Source organism: Anabas testudineus, chromosome 1, assembly GCF_900324465.2.
Source record: "Anabas testudineus chromosome 1, fAnaTes1.2, whole genome shotgun sequence".
NCBI lineage: Eukaryota > Metazoa > Chordata > Actinopteri > Anabantiformes > Anabantidae > Anabas > Anabas testudineus.
In genome coordinates this window covers 4,471,394-4,489,646 of record NC_046610.1, presented here as the reverse complement: position 1 = coordinate 4,489,646, position 18,253 = coordinate 4,471,394, and the positions used below count along the sequence as shown (strand labels likewise).

General features: G+C 40.9%; 1 protein-coding gene across 3 annotated transcripts in view; it reads right to left on the bottom strand.

Annotated features, from left to right (window-relative positions):
* Positions 1 to 756: 756 nt before the first annotated feature.
* The window catches only part of mgat3b (beta-1,4-mannosyl-glycoprotein 4-beta-N-acetylglucosaminyltransferase b), a 55,692-nt gene continuing 38,195 nt past the window's right edge, over positions 757 to 18,253 (bottom strand). For all 3 annotated transcript variants that reach the window (XM_026358910.1, XM_026358912.1, XM_026358911.1), the window contains exons 2-5: positions 12,705 to 13,053; positions 11,062 to 11,672; positions 9,777 to 10,059; positions 757 to 9,603 (exon numbers count right to left, since the gene is read on the bottom strand). In XM_026358910.1, the coding sequence (XP_026214695.1) occupies positions 9,124 to 9,603; positions 9,777 to 10,059; positions 11,062 to 11,672; positions 12,705 to 13,053 (1,723 nt within the window). In that variant the 3' untranslated portion in view covers positions 757 to 9,123. The remainder of the gene's footprint in view (positions 9,604 to 9,776; positions 10,060 to 11,061; positions 11,673 to 12,704; positions 13,054 to 18,253) is intronic.

Genomic DNA, 18,253 nt, shown 5'->3' with positions numbered 1-18,253 from the left:
CTTTTGGCAGTTAGTCATTTGTCCTTTTTTCAAGGACAAGATGGACGGAAGGCAGAGGAAGTGTTTGTGATATGTGAGAGGACAAGCAAGCTGCCTCCTAGCGGTAACTCTGTGAGATGGGCTAGTGGTGGTGCTGTTGTAGATGGGGCTTCACTGAGCAGCAACAATTCTTTTTTTTTTTCAGTCTGGACAAACAAGATTTTCTGCTCGACCTTTTGTAAAGAGGTGTCACTTTTGTGCTGAACTGAAGTTGTGTCTGCAGTTAAACGCCTTCACAAATACCCCTAGAAAGTTGTCATGACATTGACAACTTGGCATTTGATCATATGTCATTTGATACCAATTGACATTGGTATCAAAAGCAAAACCAACTATTTATATAAATATTTATGTTGTGGAAATCCGTCGGAGCTTTTGCATGCTCACCTATTTTCTTGTGCTGCTTAATGAAGCTGTCTCACAACAAACACCAGTGACTGAACTATTATAACGAAACCTGTTGTTAGTAAACAATAAAAAGAAATTATAACCCTGTTAAAGAAACACACATTTCCTGACCAGCTAAGTGTTACATATTTTATCAAACTTAAAATGAAACAAGCAGTATCACCAATTTATGTATGCATAAAAAACCCTCTGATAAGGTGTGAGTAGTACTTTCTGCCGTTCAGCATGCAGCTCAAATAAAAAGCATTTTCCACTTCTCTCTTTTCTGTTTTTAACATCTTTGACTATTTGAAGGAATATTTGTTTTTCCCCCCCCTAAATCCCAGGTTCTTCTTAGGTCAGCGTGCCAGCCCAAACTGGTTCTAAATGGCTGAGAGACAACAAAAATGGTTTTTGGTCACACAATGGTGAGCCTTCATAGTGATCACATAACAGCGAGCACACAAACAGAGTGGCTACAGTAGTCTGACTGTTTGACCAACACAGGACAGACCACAGTAAAAACAAAACAGTGGTGGTACTGTGTCTGTCTGTGTGCATGTGTGCTGTAGGTTTCTGTGATATGTGCCCTGAAAAAAAAAAGAAAATAAAAACTAACAAAAAGTGACAAAGAGTTTGTGATGCTGTAAAGATCAAGAAGTCCCCTTTACAGCATCAACGGAGGCAAAAGATCTGTGAGGTGGTAGTCTGTTCGAGCAGTGAGCCAAGACGGTGCTAACTATAGTTGTGAGGACGCTCATTTACATAATGTATTTCTTTGCTCCTTACCCTACTGTCCTCTTACTGTAACGACTAAATGCCAAAGTCCAACAGTGATCCAAACTTAATTCTAACTATAACCTGAAAAACCAGGTCCTATCCTTCAAAACCTTTCAAAGTGTTCTTGCTATTATGATTATGAACAAAAGATTTGTCTACACAACCATAGAAAAAACACTCAGTCACACATACATACATACACACACTGCATTAAAAAGACATTAAATATCAAGCTGCCAAGTGGATGAAGTTACATAAAAAGTACAAAAACAAAGTTAAATAGAGAAACAGAAAGACGGGGACACTCACCGCCCCTCCCTCTCTGCTCCTCAGACTTCCACCAAAAATAATATTAAACTTTAAAAACAACACGCCAGAAGAAAAATACACATTGATTGACTTCACATAAAAGCATAAGTGCAAAACAAAACCTAACAAAAGAAGGTAAAGGTTATACATGTGGAAAGTCTAAGGATAGGTCACTCCCTGTTTCCATCTCCATCTGTTTCTGATTGCAGGGAATTCAAACCCCTCTGGAGGCTCACGCTCTCTCTCTCCCTCGTCCCCTCACCCTTCCCTCCCCTTCATTTGCCTTTTTCTAACCCAGTACAAAAACAAAAGCCATTCAGGCCACGTACCTGAATTTCCTAACTGAAATGCTCTACTAGTCCTTTAAATTCTTAGTTTACATTAACGTATATTTCACTGTGATTTTGGCCAATTTCAAGATAAATACTGCAGATTGTAATCTTATTTTTAGTGGTTTAGAATCTCTCAATGGAACCACAGCCCCAAAGTACTCAAAGTAAGTCGTTAGGGGGTGTCCAAATACTCTTCATTATACCGTCTAGGGGGTTGTTTCTCATGCAAACGGAGATGCCCATTCATTATTTGTTCCTTCCTTCCAGTTTCTGATGGCATTTGATCTGCAGCCAGGTGCCGGTCTGTCTGCTTGCCCGACTTATCGCACGTGTACCTGTACGTGTCACTGCGTCCATCTGTCTCTGTTGTGCTACACTGACTTTCCTCCTTTTGATGTGCAGCGTGACAACATATGGACGGACTCCTGGACCAGTCTCGTCCCACGCGAACCCTGAAGCCAACAGTCTGTCCTAAAACACACTGAGATGTGTTATGACTCGGGTCTTACATGCAGGTCTCACCTTTCCTGTTTATACTAGAAACGTTCACCAGATACTAGTCTTTAACTGGATGTGTCCCTTTGCCCTGTCGCACTGCATTCAGCTTCGATTCTGCAAATCATTTTCCATCTAACATTTACATAAGTTAGTGGCTTTTCTTAACAGACCTGAACCGTACCCAAACAGCACAAAGGTTTTAAATCTCAGCGAAAGAATCCTACGTTGTGAGGTGTCGTTAAGCTTCCAACCTTTTTAATGCTTCAACGGGTCTGTTTACCCAAAATACAAAACAAAAAAGGTTAAAGGAAAAGTTCATTCTTGATCTTGGAAAAACAAAATTTAGTAGCTGTTCTACACTTTTAATTAAATCAATTTGCACCAACATATGGATTCGCTCAGCTATCATATTATTGCAGGGATTGAAATTTCATTTTTCTTCCAAAGCCTAAAAATAAATAAATAAATAATTTACCTCTAGTGATATTGATCAAGGCTGACTGTTTTCCAATAAGATTTCTGCCTCCGTTCTGACACAATGTGTATATATAAAATATAGTCAATAAGATTTTGTTATTGTTGCTCGAAGGGGCAGTATCTGCATGATTGGATATTGAAGCACTTCAGAAAACATTGCTGTTTTGTCATTTGGGTGAACTGTCCCTTTTTAAATACTATTACAAAGTACACTGCCTGGCCAGAAAAAAGTCACACGCTTTAATTTGTTGGGCCACCTTTTTATTTGATTGGAGTGCATCCACTGGGGCCACATTTATTCTCATCCAGAGCTGCACTAATTTCTCGCCAACATCTTGCATTAAGGATGAGACTAGACTGCATAAATTCTTCTTTAGCACATGCCAAAGATTCTCAGTAGTGTTAAGGTCTGGACTAATCTGTGTGTGAAAATGATGTCTCATGCTCCCTGAACCACTCTTTCACAATTTGTGCTACAGTATATGACTCCTGACATTGTCTTTTTAAAATGTGCTTGTGCCATCAGGCAAGAAAAAATCCATTGATGGGAAAACTTAGTCATTCCGTACATTAAGGTAGTCAGCTGACCTCATTGTGTATCCAGCTGAAACATACTAATCACTGCAGTGATTATCTGGGGGTAGGCAACGATTTGCTTAGTGCAATCCGGGTGGTGGCTTGTTTTGTCCAGGTAGTGTATAAGAGTTAGTGGTTTAAACATTTGCACTTGTTAGGGCAAGTAACACCTAGTGCGTTCCAGTCAGTGACACATCGCTGCAGCTGTTGGTTGTTAATGTGACCTCTCAGCTTGTGGAATGTGAATGCTTCACTTCAAGAGAAAAAAATAACCACATGTTTACCACCAAGTCAAAAACAACAGCAGCTTTCTTGTGCTGCAGTCTAGCAGCACTGGCAACAACATAATTTCTATAATTTTATTTGAAGTCTAAACCATTTAGCATTACTTAGCTTCAGTGCCCCATCCATGAAGATTAATTTATTTATATATAAACTTTAGAGTAGATGAGATGTTCGGAAAATACATCAAGGCAGTGCATTTGGCAGTTTTTCATACCTTTCTAAAAGTTTCTCTACTTTGCAGACCCACATAAGAGCCACTCGGACAAAAGAGAAGTAAAAAAAAAAAAAGGAATCCAGTAAAATGAGCCTATTTTATTTGCACCCCCATCTTTCTCCCCTTGATTTCCAGCCTGCATGCTACCAGTGTTTCTTAGAAAAGATCAATCAGTGGAAGCCACAGGGCTGCCAGGAGGCCAGAGCCGTGAAGGCCACTCTACAAACACAACAGATGAGTGGTAGTGCAGAGGAAACACATCTGAATACACACAGACTTGCTGAATGCTACAAACGTGTTGGTAGTTAGTATCTGTAAAGGAGAATTGAACTGATAATGGGAGGGTCAAAGCTAGTCATCTGAATGATGGGCACAGCTCTCAAGACCTAAAGGTTCGCCAAGTTTTTTATAAATAAAGATCAATTCATCAATTTTGGTTAATTGTGCTCAGTTAGTGATTCAAGAAATCAGTTCCAGGCTCATCTTTGGGTTAGAGAAAGCAAATTAATAATAAAACGCCTGTGTTATTAGTTGGAGCCTGACTATTTTTGATTACTTGTTTGTTTAACGTAACTTACGGCGATACCATATGTTGCATTAAACAGAAGTAACTGTCTGATATCCTAAGTGCACTGGAGGAGCCAACCTGCATTGAGAACTAAATAAAACACTGACAGCTCTTGCATTGTAAATTTAGACCACTCCAATTTTAAATATTACCCCTCCAAATGGGTCAAGTGTTTTTTTTACATGTTGCTAATATCAATAAGTAAAAGGAAGTAAAGACGGTGCTGAGCTGTTTCCTAGCAACGCAACCCCAAACCTGTCTGCAGCAGCATTGCTCCGCCGCATTTACAGTTTGGTGTTTTCCACTTAATTTATTCCCTCTTACAATCACCTGAAGCAAGCAGCCATGTTCTCTGCAGATTATGTGTTGGTGGCGTGTGCACGAAAACTAAATCAAAAAACAAAAAAAAATCAAAGCTTGTATCTTTGGTGAAGTCTGAAGTTGAAAATGCTGTAAATAAGATAGAATATATTAGGTCTGGCTATGTTGCGGTTCTTCCTTTTGCCATATGCTGTTGTATCATCAAGTTTTATTATTGATCATGACAAAAAAACAGAATACACAAAGTACGAGGCCTTTGTGATGCATTTAGACCCCCCCACAACGTAACTGTCACTGGTTCGTTTGAATGAATACTGCAGCATCTGCTGAATGGCCACAAACTGCTGAAGTGTTCTTGAGCAAGACACAGTTCCACCATCAGGATGTCAAACCGTATAAATCCATTACAAGGCCAGCAAGTCTGCACAAACGCAGCTCCCATCACTCAACGTTACCTCATTTTCACCTAAACTGTCACCGGCTTATGGATTGCCTTTTTACAGGGATGATGAGCTGCTCCCTTCATTTGGACGGTTTTTATTTCATTGCCACGATGACTTTCCCTCATCAAAGTGAAAAATCAAAGCCTTTTCGGTCAAGCTTATTACCTCCCTCCTCTCCCCCGTGAAAGCGATGCCGGGGAGAGGAGGGGCCTTCATCCAGGGAGACTGTCACTGGCAATGGAAAGATTATTTCCAAAATGTCTCTTTTTGGATTCGAGTCTTCATCAAGTCTTGGCTTTGTTTGAAACAGAACTCTTTTTTCATGTTTTCCTGTCTAAATTCACATTCATGTTTATTTCCTGGCTTATGTTTAAAGAAATGATTTTTTTCCTGCCCCTCTGCAATGAGTCAGTCATATCGACAGGAAACACACAAACTAAACAAAAAAAGAGGTGTGTGTGTGCCGCATAATGATGTACACTGTTTGTGTGTCACTATTCCCAGCTATTCTCAGCTCCTCAGTACGGTGACATGTACTGAAAGTGAGTGACCAATGACGTTTAGCATTTTTACCCAGGTCATTGTGAGTTTATAAAAAGAGTCTTATCCTTACTGGTCTGCTATATTCATTGATGACCTCAGGCTCTACAGGATCTCGAGAATTCATCAAGAGGATTGTTGCCATGGCAATAACGTGGCAACAGGCCGAGTGAGGTAACCCTGGCTTGCCTTTCAGCAGCCCAGACACAGTTATCTGGCATGAGTCACTCACTCATGCACATACAATTTCAGAAGTGCACAGCAGGTTGATATGCAAGCACGTACCCACTGCTGACCAGATGTGAAGCCTGATTACTTGCAACTCTGTCTGCTGCAAACTCTGGTTAAATGCCTCTTGGCAGAGCTTAAACCCAACCCGTGATGGGATTGAAAAAACACCCTTGCGGTCTAGTTTCTGAGATGATGTTTTGCTGTAAAGTTTAATGTTGTTTTTGTCTACAGTATAAAATATATGTAAGTTAAAATGTAGTATTGTTTTGTCTGCTTTGTGTAAATCAAATAAGATACCACACTATTTCACAAAATTGCCCAAAAAAATGTAAAAAGTTAAGTAATTTAGTGCAAAATGGGCCACAACCATCCACCTGTCTGATCTCAAGAGGTAACATGTCCAAAATATGAAAGGGCTACTTAAAGTAGCAGAGAAGACACAAGCCCACCTCATATTTTTCTTTGCTAATTATTCATCAGTTTTTCAACATGCAGAAATAATGAAAAATATAATCCAGCATTGTCATCTGTTCTGTCACCTCATGTCAAATCCTATTTAAAGCTTGTTTCTCTGCAGCCCCTGTGGGTTTGGATGGGAGTTTGGCTCTCGACACCAATACCAAACCCATAACAGCTGCCACCGCAGATCATTCTGCCACTGTGGCGGCAGCAGCGCAGACCCGACACATCTGTCAGCGGCCTGTTGGCTAATCTGATTTTCCCACTACGAGCTCAAAGCCATGACGAGCCAGCATAGTGATGGACTAAGAAACACCAATGCTAGTTTAACTAAATCTGTGTATCGCTACTGATTCAGACTGATTCATCTAAAAATGTCATAATACATGTACATTTGACAACACCATGCAGAGGGACTAAATGATGAAGAGGTGGTTCAAAGTCTTACTCAAGGACACTGTAAGCAGGCAAACAAAAGAACAATTGAGGTTTTCTACTTGGAGCCGTTTTGTCTCAAACATCAAACTTCTCAGTATTATGCGGACGGACCCTTCAGCAGCTTGTGAAGTTTTCCCCCAAATGTTATTCCTCTTAAGAAACTGATGACCTTCAAATGATGTCTAGCCTGAAGCTGAGGTAAGCAGCATGTTTAAAGCCCAAACAGGCACAAAAGAAGCAGATGGTGGATGCAATCTATCTGCAATTGAAAGAAACAAATCAATGCATTTAATGTTTTTGGTTGTTTTTGTCTGCTCAGCTTCCAAAAACATCCCACTTACATTGTAAATACTGCTGCAATGATTTTTTTTCACCCTTGGCAAAAACGTGAACTAACTCCCCATTGACATCAGCTCATGAGACACACGCACACTCCATCCGCAACGAATGCTATACAGTTTGTCATGGTTATTTAGGCATCTATCCACATCAAAAGCAGACTAGAACAGGAGGAAAGCACCAGGCACAAGATGATAGTGATCTGTAGGCAGAGGGAAAGTATCGTCATAGTAACGGCTGTAGATACAGGGGGAGAGAGTAATGAGGCTGAGACAATATAAATACACCCCTATTATTGAAACAGAGCATTCTGGAGAGGATTAGGAGGACATGGACTCACATGAGTGTGGAAGAGTAAAAGACATTTTTTGACAGAATAACTGACTTAAACAGAGGAGAAAACTGTGTCTTCTTAATGAGGATTAAAGGAAACACACACTAAGACAGAAAAAAGACACTTAGTAGGCATAAAAAGAGCAGAGAAACACAGAAGAGCCATTTTCATGGAGTGGGCGATTGACAGCTGAGGAGAAACAAGAATATTTAACCGTGGGACCTACTGTCAGCATTGACCTCATCTGAATGCTGCAGCTCCTTTCCTTATGTGAACCCACCCACTCATCTTAACAACACCCATTTTGTCTCCCTTTTTTCACATACTGTAGTTTCCAAGGAAACAAAGTCCTCCCAGCGGCTGGATAGACAGAGAGATGAAACTGAAGAGTGATCTTTCCTCAACTCGTCTCGATTGTTCTCATCGGACAAACAATAACAGCAAGTTTCATCTGTCTTCGATGCCATTGACAGGGCATGATTTATTCAGAGCCGTCTGTTAGCGCTGGGGTACAAACGCATGCACACACACACATTCTGCACACTCATCCTTTCAACAATCGGGCTTCAGCAGAAGCTGTGGGAAAGGGAGCGTCAAGAGAGCCTCCTTTCCTTTCTCTTTCATCACAACTCTCTTCCTCCCTCATTATCCACTATTCTTTCTAGCCCTACTGTCTCTCTCACGCTGTTTTCCTATCTTGCCACCCCTCTCTCTTGGCCCAAAACCTCACAATATGATACAAAGACAAACCCCACGCACATTTTACAAACACATAGAAAGGTCTAAGGTGCATATGGATAAGTGTGACTACATGAATGAGCTGAAACGCCTCCAATAAGTTATTCCATATCATTTGTAGATAGGTAGGTACTCCAGTGGGCTTGAAGTAGAATTTATAACTTTCTACTGAAACCCAACAAAAGTGTATTATCTGAAAGTGTGTTTCTGGAAGGAGGTTACCAAATTTAACAGGAAGACATCTGAATGTGGAGTGTGAAGCAGGACAGTCTGTAAACTTCAGTAAACAAACAAACAAACAAACAAAAAAGTAGTCCTCCACTTCCAGGTTTCTTCTTTCCACAAGTTTCACATGCCGGCAAAATATTTCTTGCTTCTTTCTGAAGCGGCTCTGTTCTCTCAGACAGCAGAAGTGTCAAATTGGCTCGGGTGAAGAAAGGCAGGATAGAGGATGGGGCAGGAAAAGAACGACAGCTTGGCTCCTCCCTCAAAAAGGGAGAAATGAGAAATATATATATATATATATATATATATATATATTTTCTTTTTTTTTAATCCAGTGGTTGGATCCTCTCACCATAAGTCCTTCGGGGGATGTAGTACAGTGTTCCCTTTTTTCACCACCCTCCCCACCAAAAAAAGATGTATTTTTTTAAGACATTTTAAATCCCTGCAACATTAGTGCTGCCTGGTGGAGATACATTTAATATCGCTCAATGAGAGATGTAGTTAATTAGTACTGTTTCCACCACCAAAACTCAGTGCTGACCTCAGTCGGGCTCTACTAGTTATTTTGCACTTTTTTTTTTTTTTTTTCATGTATTTTTGTAAGGGTTCTCCAGGAGGTAGCGATACCTGTCATAGTGCTCCAGCATGTACTTTGGGGCGTACATGTGCTCTTTGGGGTCCACAGGAGGATATTCCTGCAGGGATCCATCAAACCAGCCCCCTGTCTCTATTAAATTTTGAATGTAGCTGAGGTCTCGCTTCTCTCTGTAGTCACCCCAACGCGGGAAGTCTCCGTTCTGTGCTGACACGAGCTTAAAGTAGATCCCTTCTGGCGGGAAGCACCAGGAGCAGTGCCATCCAGCAAAATGGAAGGGGCTGCCTACTGACCACTGGACCAGGATGTGGCCTGTGTCGTTTTCATACTTGCGGAAATTTGGCATGGTGTAATATTCGCGACGACGCAGTTTGATGCCGTCACCGTCGTAGACGGCTTGGAGCATCCCCACGGTGCAGCCTGCTATAACCTCCAGAGAACCGAGCTGCTTCCAGAAAAAACCATACAGTGACTGGATGAGGAGAAAAGAAAGAGACAATTAGAAACGGGAAATACAGTAAAGCCAGGGCGAGACAGCAGATATTCAGATCAAAAAGACATCAATATCATACATCACACTGACAGCCAGCCTGGTAGGAAATTTAAACATTTAAATTTAAACACAAACTAACACATTTCAGCTACCTTGCGCATGTGTAAGGCGAAAGGTTCTGTCCAGCCATCGAACAGCTTGAGGAAAAGTAGACCCTCCTGTGCTGGGATTTCATCTGCATCATTGATGACAAAGACATCATCCGACCTTGCACCTACCACCCTGGACATGCCATTGTGGGTCAAGAAGGTACGCAAGTAGTCATCAGCAATCCAGCCATCCTGTCGGCCGCCCTCTGGGAAGTGGTCAAGATACACGTACATGATCTTATGACGTACGTAGTCGTACGTGCCATTGGTGAGAAGATGCAGGAAACTGCAAAGATCACAGAATTGACATTCATTTAAGAAGAATCCTATAGTTTTAGCACATGTACTGCAAATGAGTATCTCATACATCACATGTTACAGAATCACATTGTAAAGTATGTTTTTGACATTTTTTTTCCCTATTATTCAATCTATTCAATATTTTTTCCATATCAGTTGACAAACGGCTAACCTGCTTTAGTTATGTCATTCAACACAGTTATTATTTACTGTACATTATTAGCAAGATCTAAATCCGAAAAAGTGAGTAAGCAAACTATTTTGAGGTACAGTACGGTACACATTGAGTGCTGTGATGTGAGTAATGACCCTACTGAAAAACTGCATTCACAGTCTAGTAGTATGCATTTAAAGTACATGATAAGGAAGGACAGGTAACAAAGGTGTTTGTTTGACAAATGATACCTTTCAGGACAATACACCTATTGTCCATAAACCAAACCGACCGTAAGAACAACTCAATTAACCTGTTGATATGCATAGCAAAAGAGATTGTTCACTGAATCTAGCTGCTTTCATGCTGTGTCACATCCTATGATTGAACACACCAATCTCACCCTCGAAGGCTACACGCAGAGTCAATCATGTCGCTCTTGTCATAATTTGCTGTAAAATTGCTCCCGAGGTATTTTGTGCTGTTGCCGGAGGAACATCACTGTAATTGTTATTCAGTACACTGATAACCAAAAAGCATTAAGGTTGGTTGTAAACAAAGACTGAACAGTAGCTACCCATTGCATCTGCAATAACTACTACTACTAATAATGAAAAGTAATAATTAATAATGTTAAACATTCCCAACATATAGTAAAACCAAACTATGTTATCTACATTTGTGGAGCAGCTTAAAGTTTCCTTTAAGCACAAAAGAGTTCTCTACTGATGGCTACATGGCTGAAGATTAAACACCATGCTTAAATGAGCCTGGACCTTTCATGCATGCCATCATTTACATTCACATACACCAGTGTAGAAATGTGTGTCTTACGTGAGAGGCCGTCGCTCTCCATAGGCAGTGAAGTTGGATTCACATATGAGGAACAGATCAACTGCTTGGGCAAGCTCATTAAACCGCACATGTAGCAGATCGAACTCATGATTGATGTTGATGGCATTGATCACTCTCCGTGGGGTCTCTCTGGGTGTCAGTCTCTCCTTGGTGGGCAGATTGGAGTGGTACACCATGGTGGGAACCCCACAGTAAGGTCCGTGCCATCCTGGCCGGCACACACACTTGACTAGCCGCTTCCCATTGCGCCTGGTCCTTGACTTAGATTTTGGAGCTATAGAGGGCTGCTGCTGGACATCCAGAAGTACCCGTTGCCCAGGAGCCACAGCTTGAGCACCTTCTCCAACTCCAGCGCCCGCAGCACCTCCTGATTTTCCAGAGTACTCCTTTGTGGTGGCCATTTCCGTCCCCTGCCTAAAGCAAAGAGCTCCAGCTTTGGTTCGAACAAAGTAAGATGTTTTGTCATCTTGAAGCTGGTGTTTGCGGATGTGGAGATCTCCCATATTTAGTTTGTCTGTTGGGAGGTCAGGCCTAGAAGGTTTTTCATGGTGGCTGGGGATTCCCAACTTGGACTGATCTTCATCTTTCTCCTGGTAAAAAACAGATAAGACATGATGATGCATTATTTGTACAATCCAGTATTAATGTCTGAACAAGTATAAACAATGATAAACTGGGGACAAGTGGAAGTAAAGTACAAGAATACTCTACAAACTGGGATGTATTGCTCTTGGTCTTACTATTATTAACATTAATAATAGGTTTCAGACTGATAAATTCCCTTTGTCTTTGGGGCAGACAGGAAGAAGGCAGATGAGGACAACGGAGGGGAGGACCAGAGGGCCCAGACTGGTACTTTAAACTCTCAGTGGCCCAGTAGACAGGGCACTGAACAGGTGAGCTCATCCCCTGAACCAACAGGAAGCAACAGTAGAGAAGTCAGTGTGAGTAAATTAATTTAAACTGTCAAATTCATTGATATGTGAACCATTTCATCTGCAGACTATTGCTCTTTTGTATGTAGTTTTTCATTTAGCGGTGAACAGTTGCTGCGAGTCTAGGACTGTTGCTGGTGCCAGAGAAATAGGCTATGAACCAATGAGATTTAAGTTCCTTTATTTAGGCCTACATATACTGTAGCATCACACAAAACTGCCATTATTCTAAACTCATGCCTTATTATAGTGGCCCTGATTTCAGTGGACTTCCTGTTCCAACACTATTTAACATGAGACGCATGAACAGCTTTGTTCCTGGGTCCAAATACTTACAAAACTTAAGTAGTATTAACAATATTATCCACATAGGTTTGTTAAGAGTGGTGGTCAGTATTAATAATAAACTCACAGACTGACCTGAGTTTAACGTTGGGACACAATGACTGTTGACATCTCAAAATATCAGTCAAAGCTAATTTGAAGTTAACTGTTCTTACAGCAAACAAGTCCTTTACATGAAATGGACGATATCACAGAGGTTGTTAGGGGAAATATCTCTGAAGGATTAAAATTGCTTTTGTAGTCAGCCTCAACAAAAACTGAACACTGAGAAAGGGCGGCTGTACTGTACAGTGTTACACTATGTAAGTCACAAGCAGGGTCACAATTGTTCATCCATCTTACCTCATTCAGAGTGTCCTTAGGTTTCTCCCAGGGGTGAGGTGGTGCCAGTTCATCCCTGTGTCTCTCATCTGTAGCATCACTACCGATTTCAGGTTTGGTGTCAAATTCGCGCACACCGGGTAGCGGAGGGGCCTCTTCAGGAGAGGCAGGGCTGAGTGGGGTGGCAGCCAACCCCTTCTCCCTCCAGAAGAAACCGCTGACCATGATGAAGGACTTGATGTTGGGGTATGGGGCAGAGAGCTCACGCAGCAGGGAGACATAGTGGAGGGCCTTGTAGTAGTGGAGGAAGGAGATGACACACAGGCCCACCGTGCACAGCAAGAACACCCTGTGCCGTCGCATTTTCATCCTGAAATAGAAAAAAAGAGGGGGCGGGTGGGGATGGAGAGAAATAAAGACACATTAGTCCGACAATAAACATCTATAAACACCACCTGTTGCTGTTTGGTAAGAGCAGCAGTCCAAATAACTGGGAGGTGTAGCCTCAAATATATAGAGCCAATGGCCACAGCCATGAGATGTTCACAGTTTTCATACTCAATCTGTTATTTCTCCTCTAATTACAAGAAAATCCTCAAAAGAGCATAAAAGCACTTCAAAAGGAAAAACACTATGAGACTGAAGATTTAAATTGATCTTTTAGATACAAAGCACCTCGGGGATACTGGCTCTTTGTACATCAAATGTAGTTATCTTGATTATGGATTAAAAGTGAGGAGGAGACATTGTAGGGAAGTATGGGCACAACTTCTAAAAGCAGCTATAATCAGTATTTGTGCATTAATGATAGACTGGGCTCCAGAACATTTAAGCATCTTTCAGCTTAGTATTTAGGATTTTCAGCACTAAAACATGCTATTTTTTTTCCATCCTAAATCTTTCAGTACAAAATTTGCACAGAAGCATTTAGCAACTAAAGAGCTAGAGTGGCTGGATACCAAAACAGAGCTAAAATCAAAGTGAATTTTAGGACTTGCATACATTAGGTGGCTAGAAGAAGATGTCAATACCTGCTAGATGTGTCAGTAAGCTTGTTGAATTTACCAAAAAAAACAAGATGTAGTGCAGGTTTAAACCCTGAAACGTGCTTCTCGCAGTCATGTTCAATCTGAAACTTCAACAAATGAGTTCTTACTAGTACAATTAGCCGCACTGACAATCAAAGGCATGCTTGCAGCGGTGCTGTGGCACTGGCTCTGCCCAGTGAGCTGTACATAATATATGCTGATAATCACGCTGATTAAATGATGTGATTTAATTTCCATCCTGTAGCTTTTTATTAGTGAAGATACAGGGAATAAGGAAAGAGTGAACCCCGCATGGAGAGGAGCGAACTGAGAGAAGAGAAAAATCAACACCGTCGTGGCATCATTATTCATGCTGCCTTTTACTCATGGACGACTTGCCAGCTAAATGTGCTAGAAAATGTCCTCTTTATGATCATAATGTTCAAAAATACAAAGTGACACAGACCAATTATACACACTTATAAAACAGATAATAAAAGTGGACTCAAAGCATCTGAATGTGAGCGTCATCCTTGGTTTCTGAGTGGAATTTCCCTTTTTAAAGTTAATGAACATGGACACTACAGTTTGTGCTTATACAGCAAGATGTTTTCAATCCATCTTTAAAAAATGCTGGACATTTGAACACACCGAGTTGATAACGGGCACAGGAATAAAAACAAAACACTGAGCTAAGGGAAAAAAGTGAGACAACACTGCCAGTGACTTCCCTTCAACGTATTGCATGAATGTGAAGTAGCTTGTTCAGCACAGCTCCCCTGAGGGTCTCAATTACTGGATACGAAACGAAAAGCGAAGAGGGAAGAGAAGTGTGAAGAAGGGCAGGTGGGGAGAGACGTCCAGCTAAGGATGGGAGAGGAGGAGGAGGGTAGGATGGGAGGACGTTTCATGGAGAGATGTGGTCCAGTGGAGGGAGGAGAAGAATGAATGAGGCATGAGTGGGAGCCTGTGGGAGTGAATGTGAAAGCAGAGATGAGAAGAGAGAGACAGAGTTGTCTGTGAGGATAAAACATTTTATATTCATGTCCAACAGGTTCAACAGGTTCAACAGTTTCAACAGGTTGCCGAGACACTCACAGACTCAAAAATATTTATGTTAACAGCTTCCCACCACAACATGTAACCACTGCTGGCTGCTAGATGTGGAGATATAGGCTTGACACTGAAATAATAATAAATAGTGCTGTTCAACAATATCACGTCACAACAGCAACTGTGCAAACACAATGAGACCAATTCAATTAATGTTTCCATATTTTTTCAGGTTGCCATGTTTTGAGACAAGAGAGAAGGGGGGAAATTATTGCATTAGATTGTGGATGATACGATGTGGCACATAAATTGTAAGGACTGTCTCAGTCCTGCAATCTGAATGTTTTGCAAGTTACAATTGAATCTGAAGTCGTGTCCCTATGAAGCTCAAGTTAAGTGAGTCAGAAGTCGACATCAAATCAGATCCTAAACCTTCAAACCATTTGTTTTTTCCGTCGTGTCACACTGATTTAAAGTACATGTCGTCTGCGAACCAGAAGGAGTCATTTCACAGCACATATTAACATTATTCTTTAATCTCTGGCTTAGAGATAATATCAAATAATTATAAATCAAATCAAGTAAAGTCTCTAGTAATTAGTGTTTAAATATACACTTGATTACTAATCTCTACATCAGGGAAATTCTATGTGACATAGTGTGCATACTTTACTACATGGACATTTAGTCTATAACAGCGCAACAACAATTTCACTGATAATAGTGCACCTCCCATACGGTGCTATGGGACGGCTTACAGTCTGTTACTCTGAAACATGAACGCACCAACAGATAACATACCTTTGTCTGCACAGTTTGGAAAAATTTAATATGCATCTGCATCCAGATCTGCACCAAAATACACAGATGAATGGGCTTAATTTGACTTAATGAGACTGAGTGTTTTATCAACTATAAACCAAAGTTATCTTCACTAAAGTGCATTTGGCTTAGAAGAGTTCCCGAGATAAAAAAGACAATATAAACAACCCTAAATGATGCTGTTTTCAGGTTATGTTGTGGGAAGGAATTGGTCCCACGCGCCCCTGATCTTTAGCCAACGAGCCCTGATAATGCAGAAATACACAGCCATACATGGATAGAAATGTGTTCAGTTGTGTAACCCTCCAGCCTTTCAATGAGATGCTACAGTGCTTTCTCAAATGATAAATTAAGCACATAATACCTCAGTTGGCTTAAACACAAATCATACATGGAAGAAAAGAGAAGATAAGAGAGATGGCGAGGGGAGCAGAAGGAGGGAAAAGAGGAAGACAAATGAAAATGAGAGATGAGGTGAAAGCGGGTGGTGTTTGGTGTACAACTGAAGCACTGCGTCACCTCATCTCCCACTGCCACATCCCCTCTGCAACTCTCTCAATTCCCCACTATTATCTGTCATCTCTAATTCCCCTTCACGTTCACTCTCTCTCCCTCCTTCACATTGCTCTCCTCTGCCTCCCACAGAGCTCACCATACAAGACAAAGAGGAGGAAGCGAGGGGTGAATAAAAGGCTCATCTCTCTTTCTCCCCGAATGCACAGAGATTGAAATGGAAAGAAACGGTGTCAGAAATGGGGGGGGAAAGGGGGGCCTCCTTTCTTCTTCAGCAAAAGTCTTTTGCTGGAGAAATTTTACTCATGCATGTGAAAAAATGCTGCATGTCAGATTTGGGATGCCACAATCTTTTAACAGCACATACCGGCTACTGCTGTGAGTCACAGATTGAGGACAGTGGACTTCTGGAGGATTCATACTGGGGGGAGAAATCTTAGTTGGAATTAAGGTGGCTCAACTGGTTTCAACTAGAAATCATAGCACTATGATCACGCACATTGTGCCATTTTGAAAGTAAAAAACGTCAGCATTCAGTTGTTTCCAATCTTACTTTCCCATGATGAACATGCCCCACTTTGTAACCAAGGCTTCCTGTTGTCTCAAAGCTCAGCTGAGGTTACCATTCATCACTACAACAGAGCCAAACAAGATGTCATGCAACAGCTTTCTGTCCTCACTGATTTATGTCCTAGTAATTAGGTCACAAGTCACTTCTGACGGATCTCTGCTTCTTTGTGTCCTGTGTATTTGAGAACAGCCTCTTATCCTGAATCAGAGCCAGAGCAAGTCCCTACCACCTGTCTATTTCTCAGGCAGCGTTGATGAATGTAGTGATTTTTACTCTTTTGGTGGTTAGGGTTAGGCTAAGCATTGCAAGTGTTGTAAAAACGGTTCCAAATATATCAGTAAACCTAATTATTGGAACAGGACTGATTACATACCATCCATCTCTCACGCAAGAGATGACAAAAAGTTATTATTACAACTACTGTAAAATACCTATCAAAGGTCAAGATAATATAAACACATTGCTCATTTTAACCAACCAACAGCTTTTTTGGATTATTAAAAACTTTAATAACTAATTTGAGGAAGTTGTTAAGATAATTTTCTGTCAACCAGCCAATGACTAACCATCTAAATGTTTCAGCTGTACTTTCACGTATGTTATTTTATGTACACTTCATTTATTTTACGGCTTGATAAATATTGTTCTTATTCACTGTTAAAGAGAAAAAGTACAAATATCTAAGGAATGTCTTGCCATATATACATATATATGTACACATATGTGTACATATGTAAGCCAGGGACCCATATGTGAACATTTATATCTTTCTGTGTTAGTAGTAATTGAAAGTCACATCACTTTCTGGGACCAACCTGTTTGAGGAAATCTCTTAATAATGAGCCAGCACCCATCTCTGGACTGGAATGCAACAAATTCAGGGAACAGGAAATTTTCAGAAAACTACTTTTTGTGTGTTTTGATTCAGGGTGGTTTGGGTTCCTGTGTTAATACAGCTGAAGGCTTTTATTTGCGGACAGTCTGATATCAGAGAAGGCAGGAAACCGAGACTTGGCTGCTCTACCCTGTCTTATCAGACTTCTTAGATTTCACAACCCGCCTAAATAAAGCTCACCTCCCTCTCTCTCTCTCAGGGTGACTGTATGTGTGCACTGCCACTGCTGACCTGCTGAACCAAGCTTCCACTGAACTTGTCAGGGTTAGTATATTAGGCTTCTCTGTGATATGTGTGTCTGTGGAGGGAGTGTAGCTGAATAACAAGCAAATGGCATCATATATTCTTTAGTGAAATCAAAGGGAAAAAATGATTGATGTCTTGAAAACTAGAAATATGAAATGATTATTTTTTAAATACAGGAAACACGATGTAGTTTCTTTATTATGTACTGTTTGTTTTATGTCCTTAGTAGGAACTCTGGTGCATAATTACCATATTATTTGCATTACCTACCCACTTCTTCTATCCTTAGCAACTCAGAGTATGTTTTGAGGTGGCAAGGCCAAAAGAATATATGATTTACTGTAAGAAAAGTTTGATCAATCATGAGTTTGCAACAAAAGAACAAAGGATTTAGCGGTGCAGAGGCATTAAGAGATACCAATGAGCCTAAGTGTACAGTCAA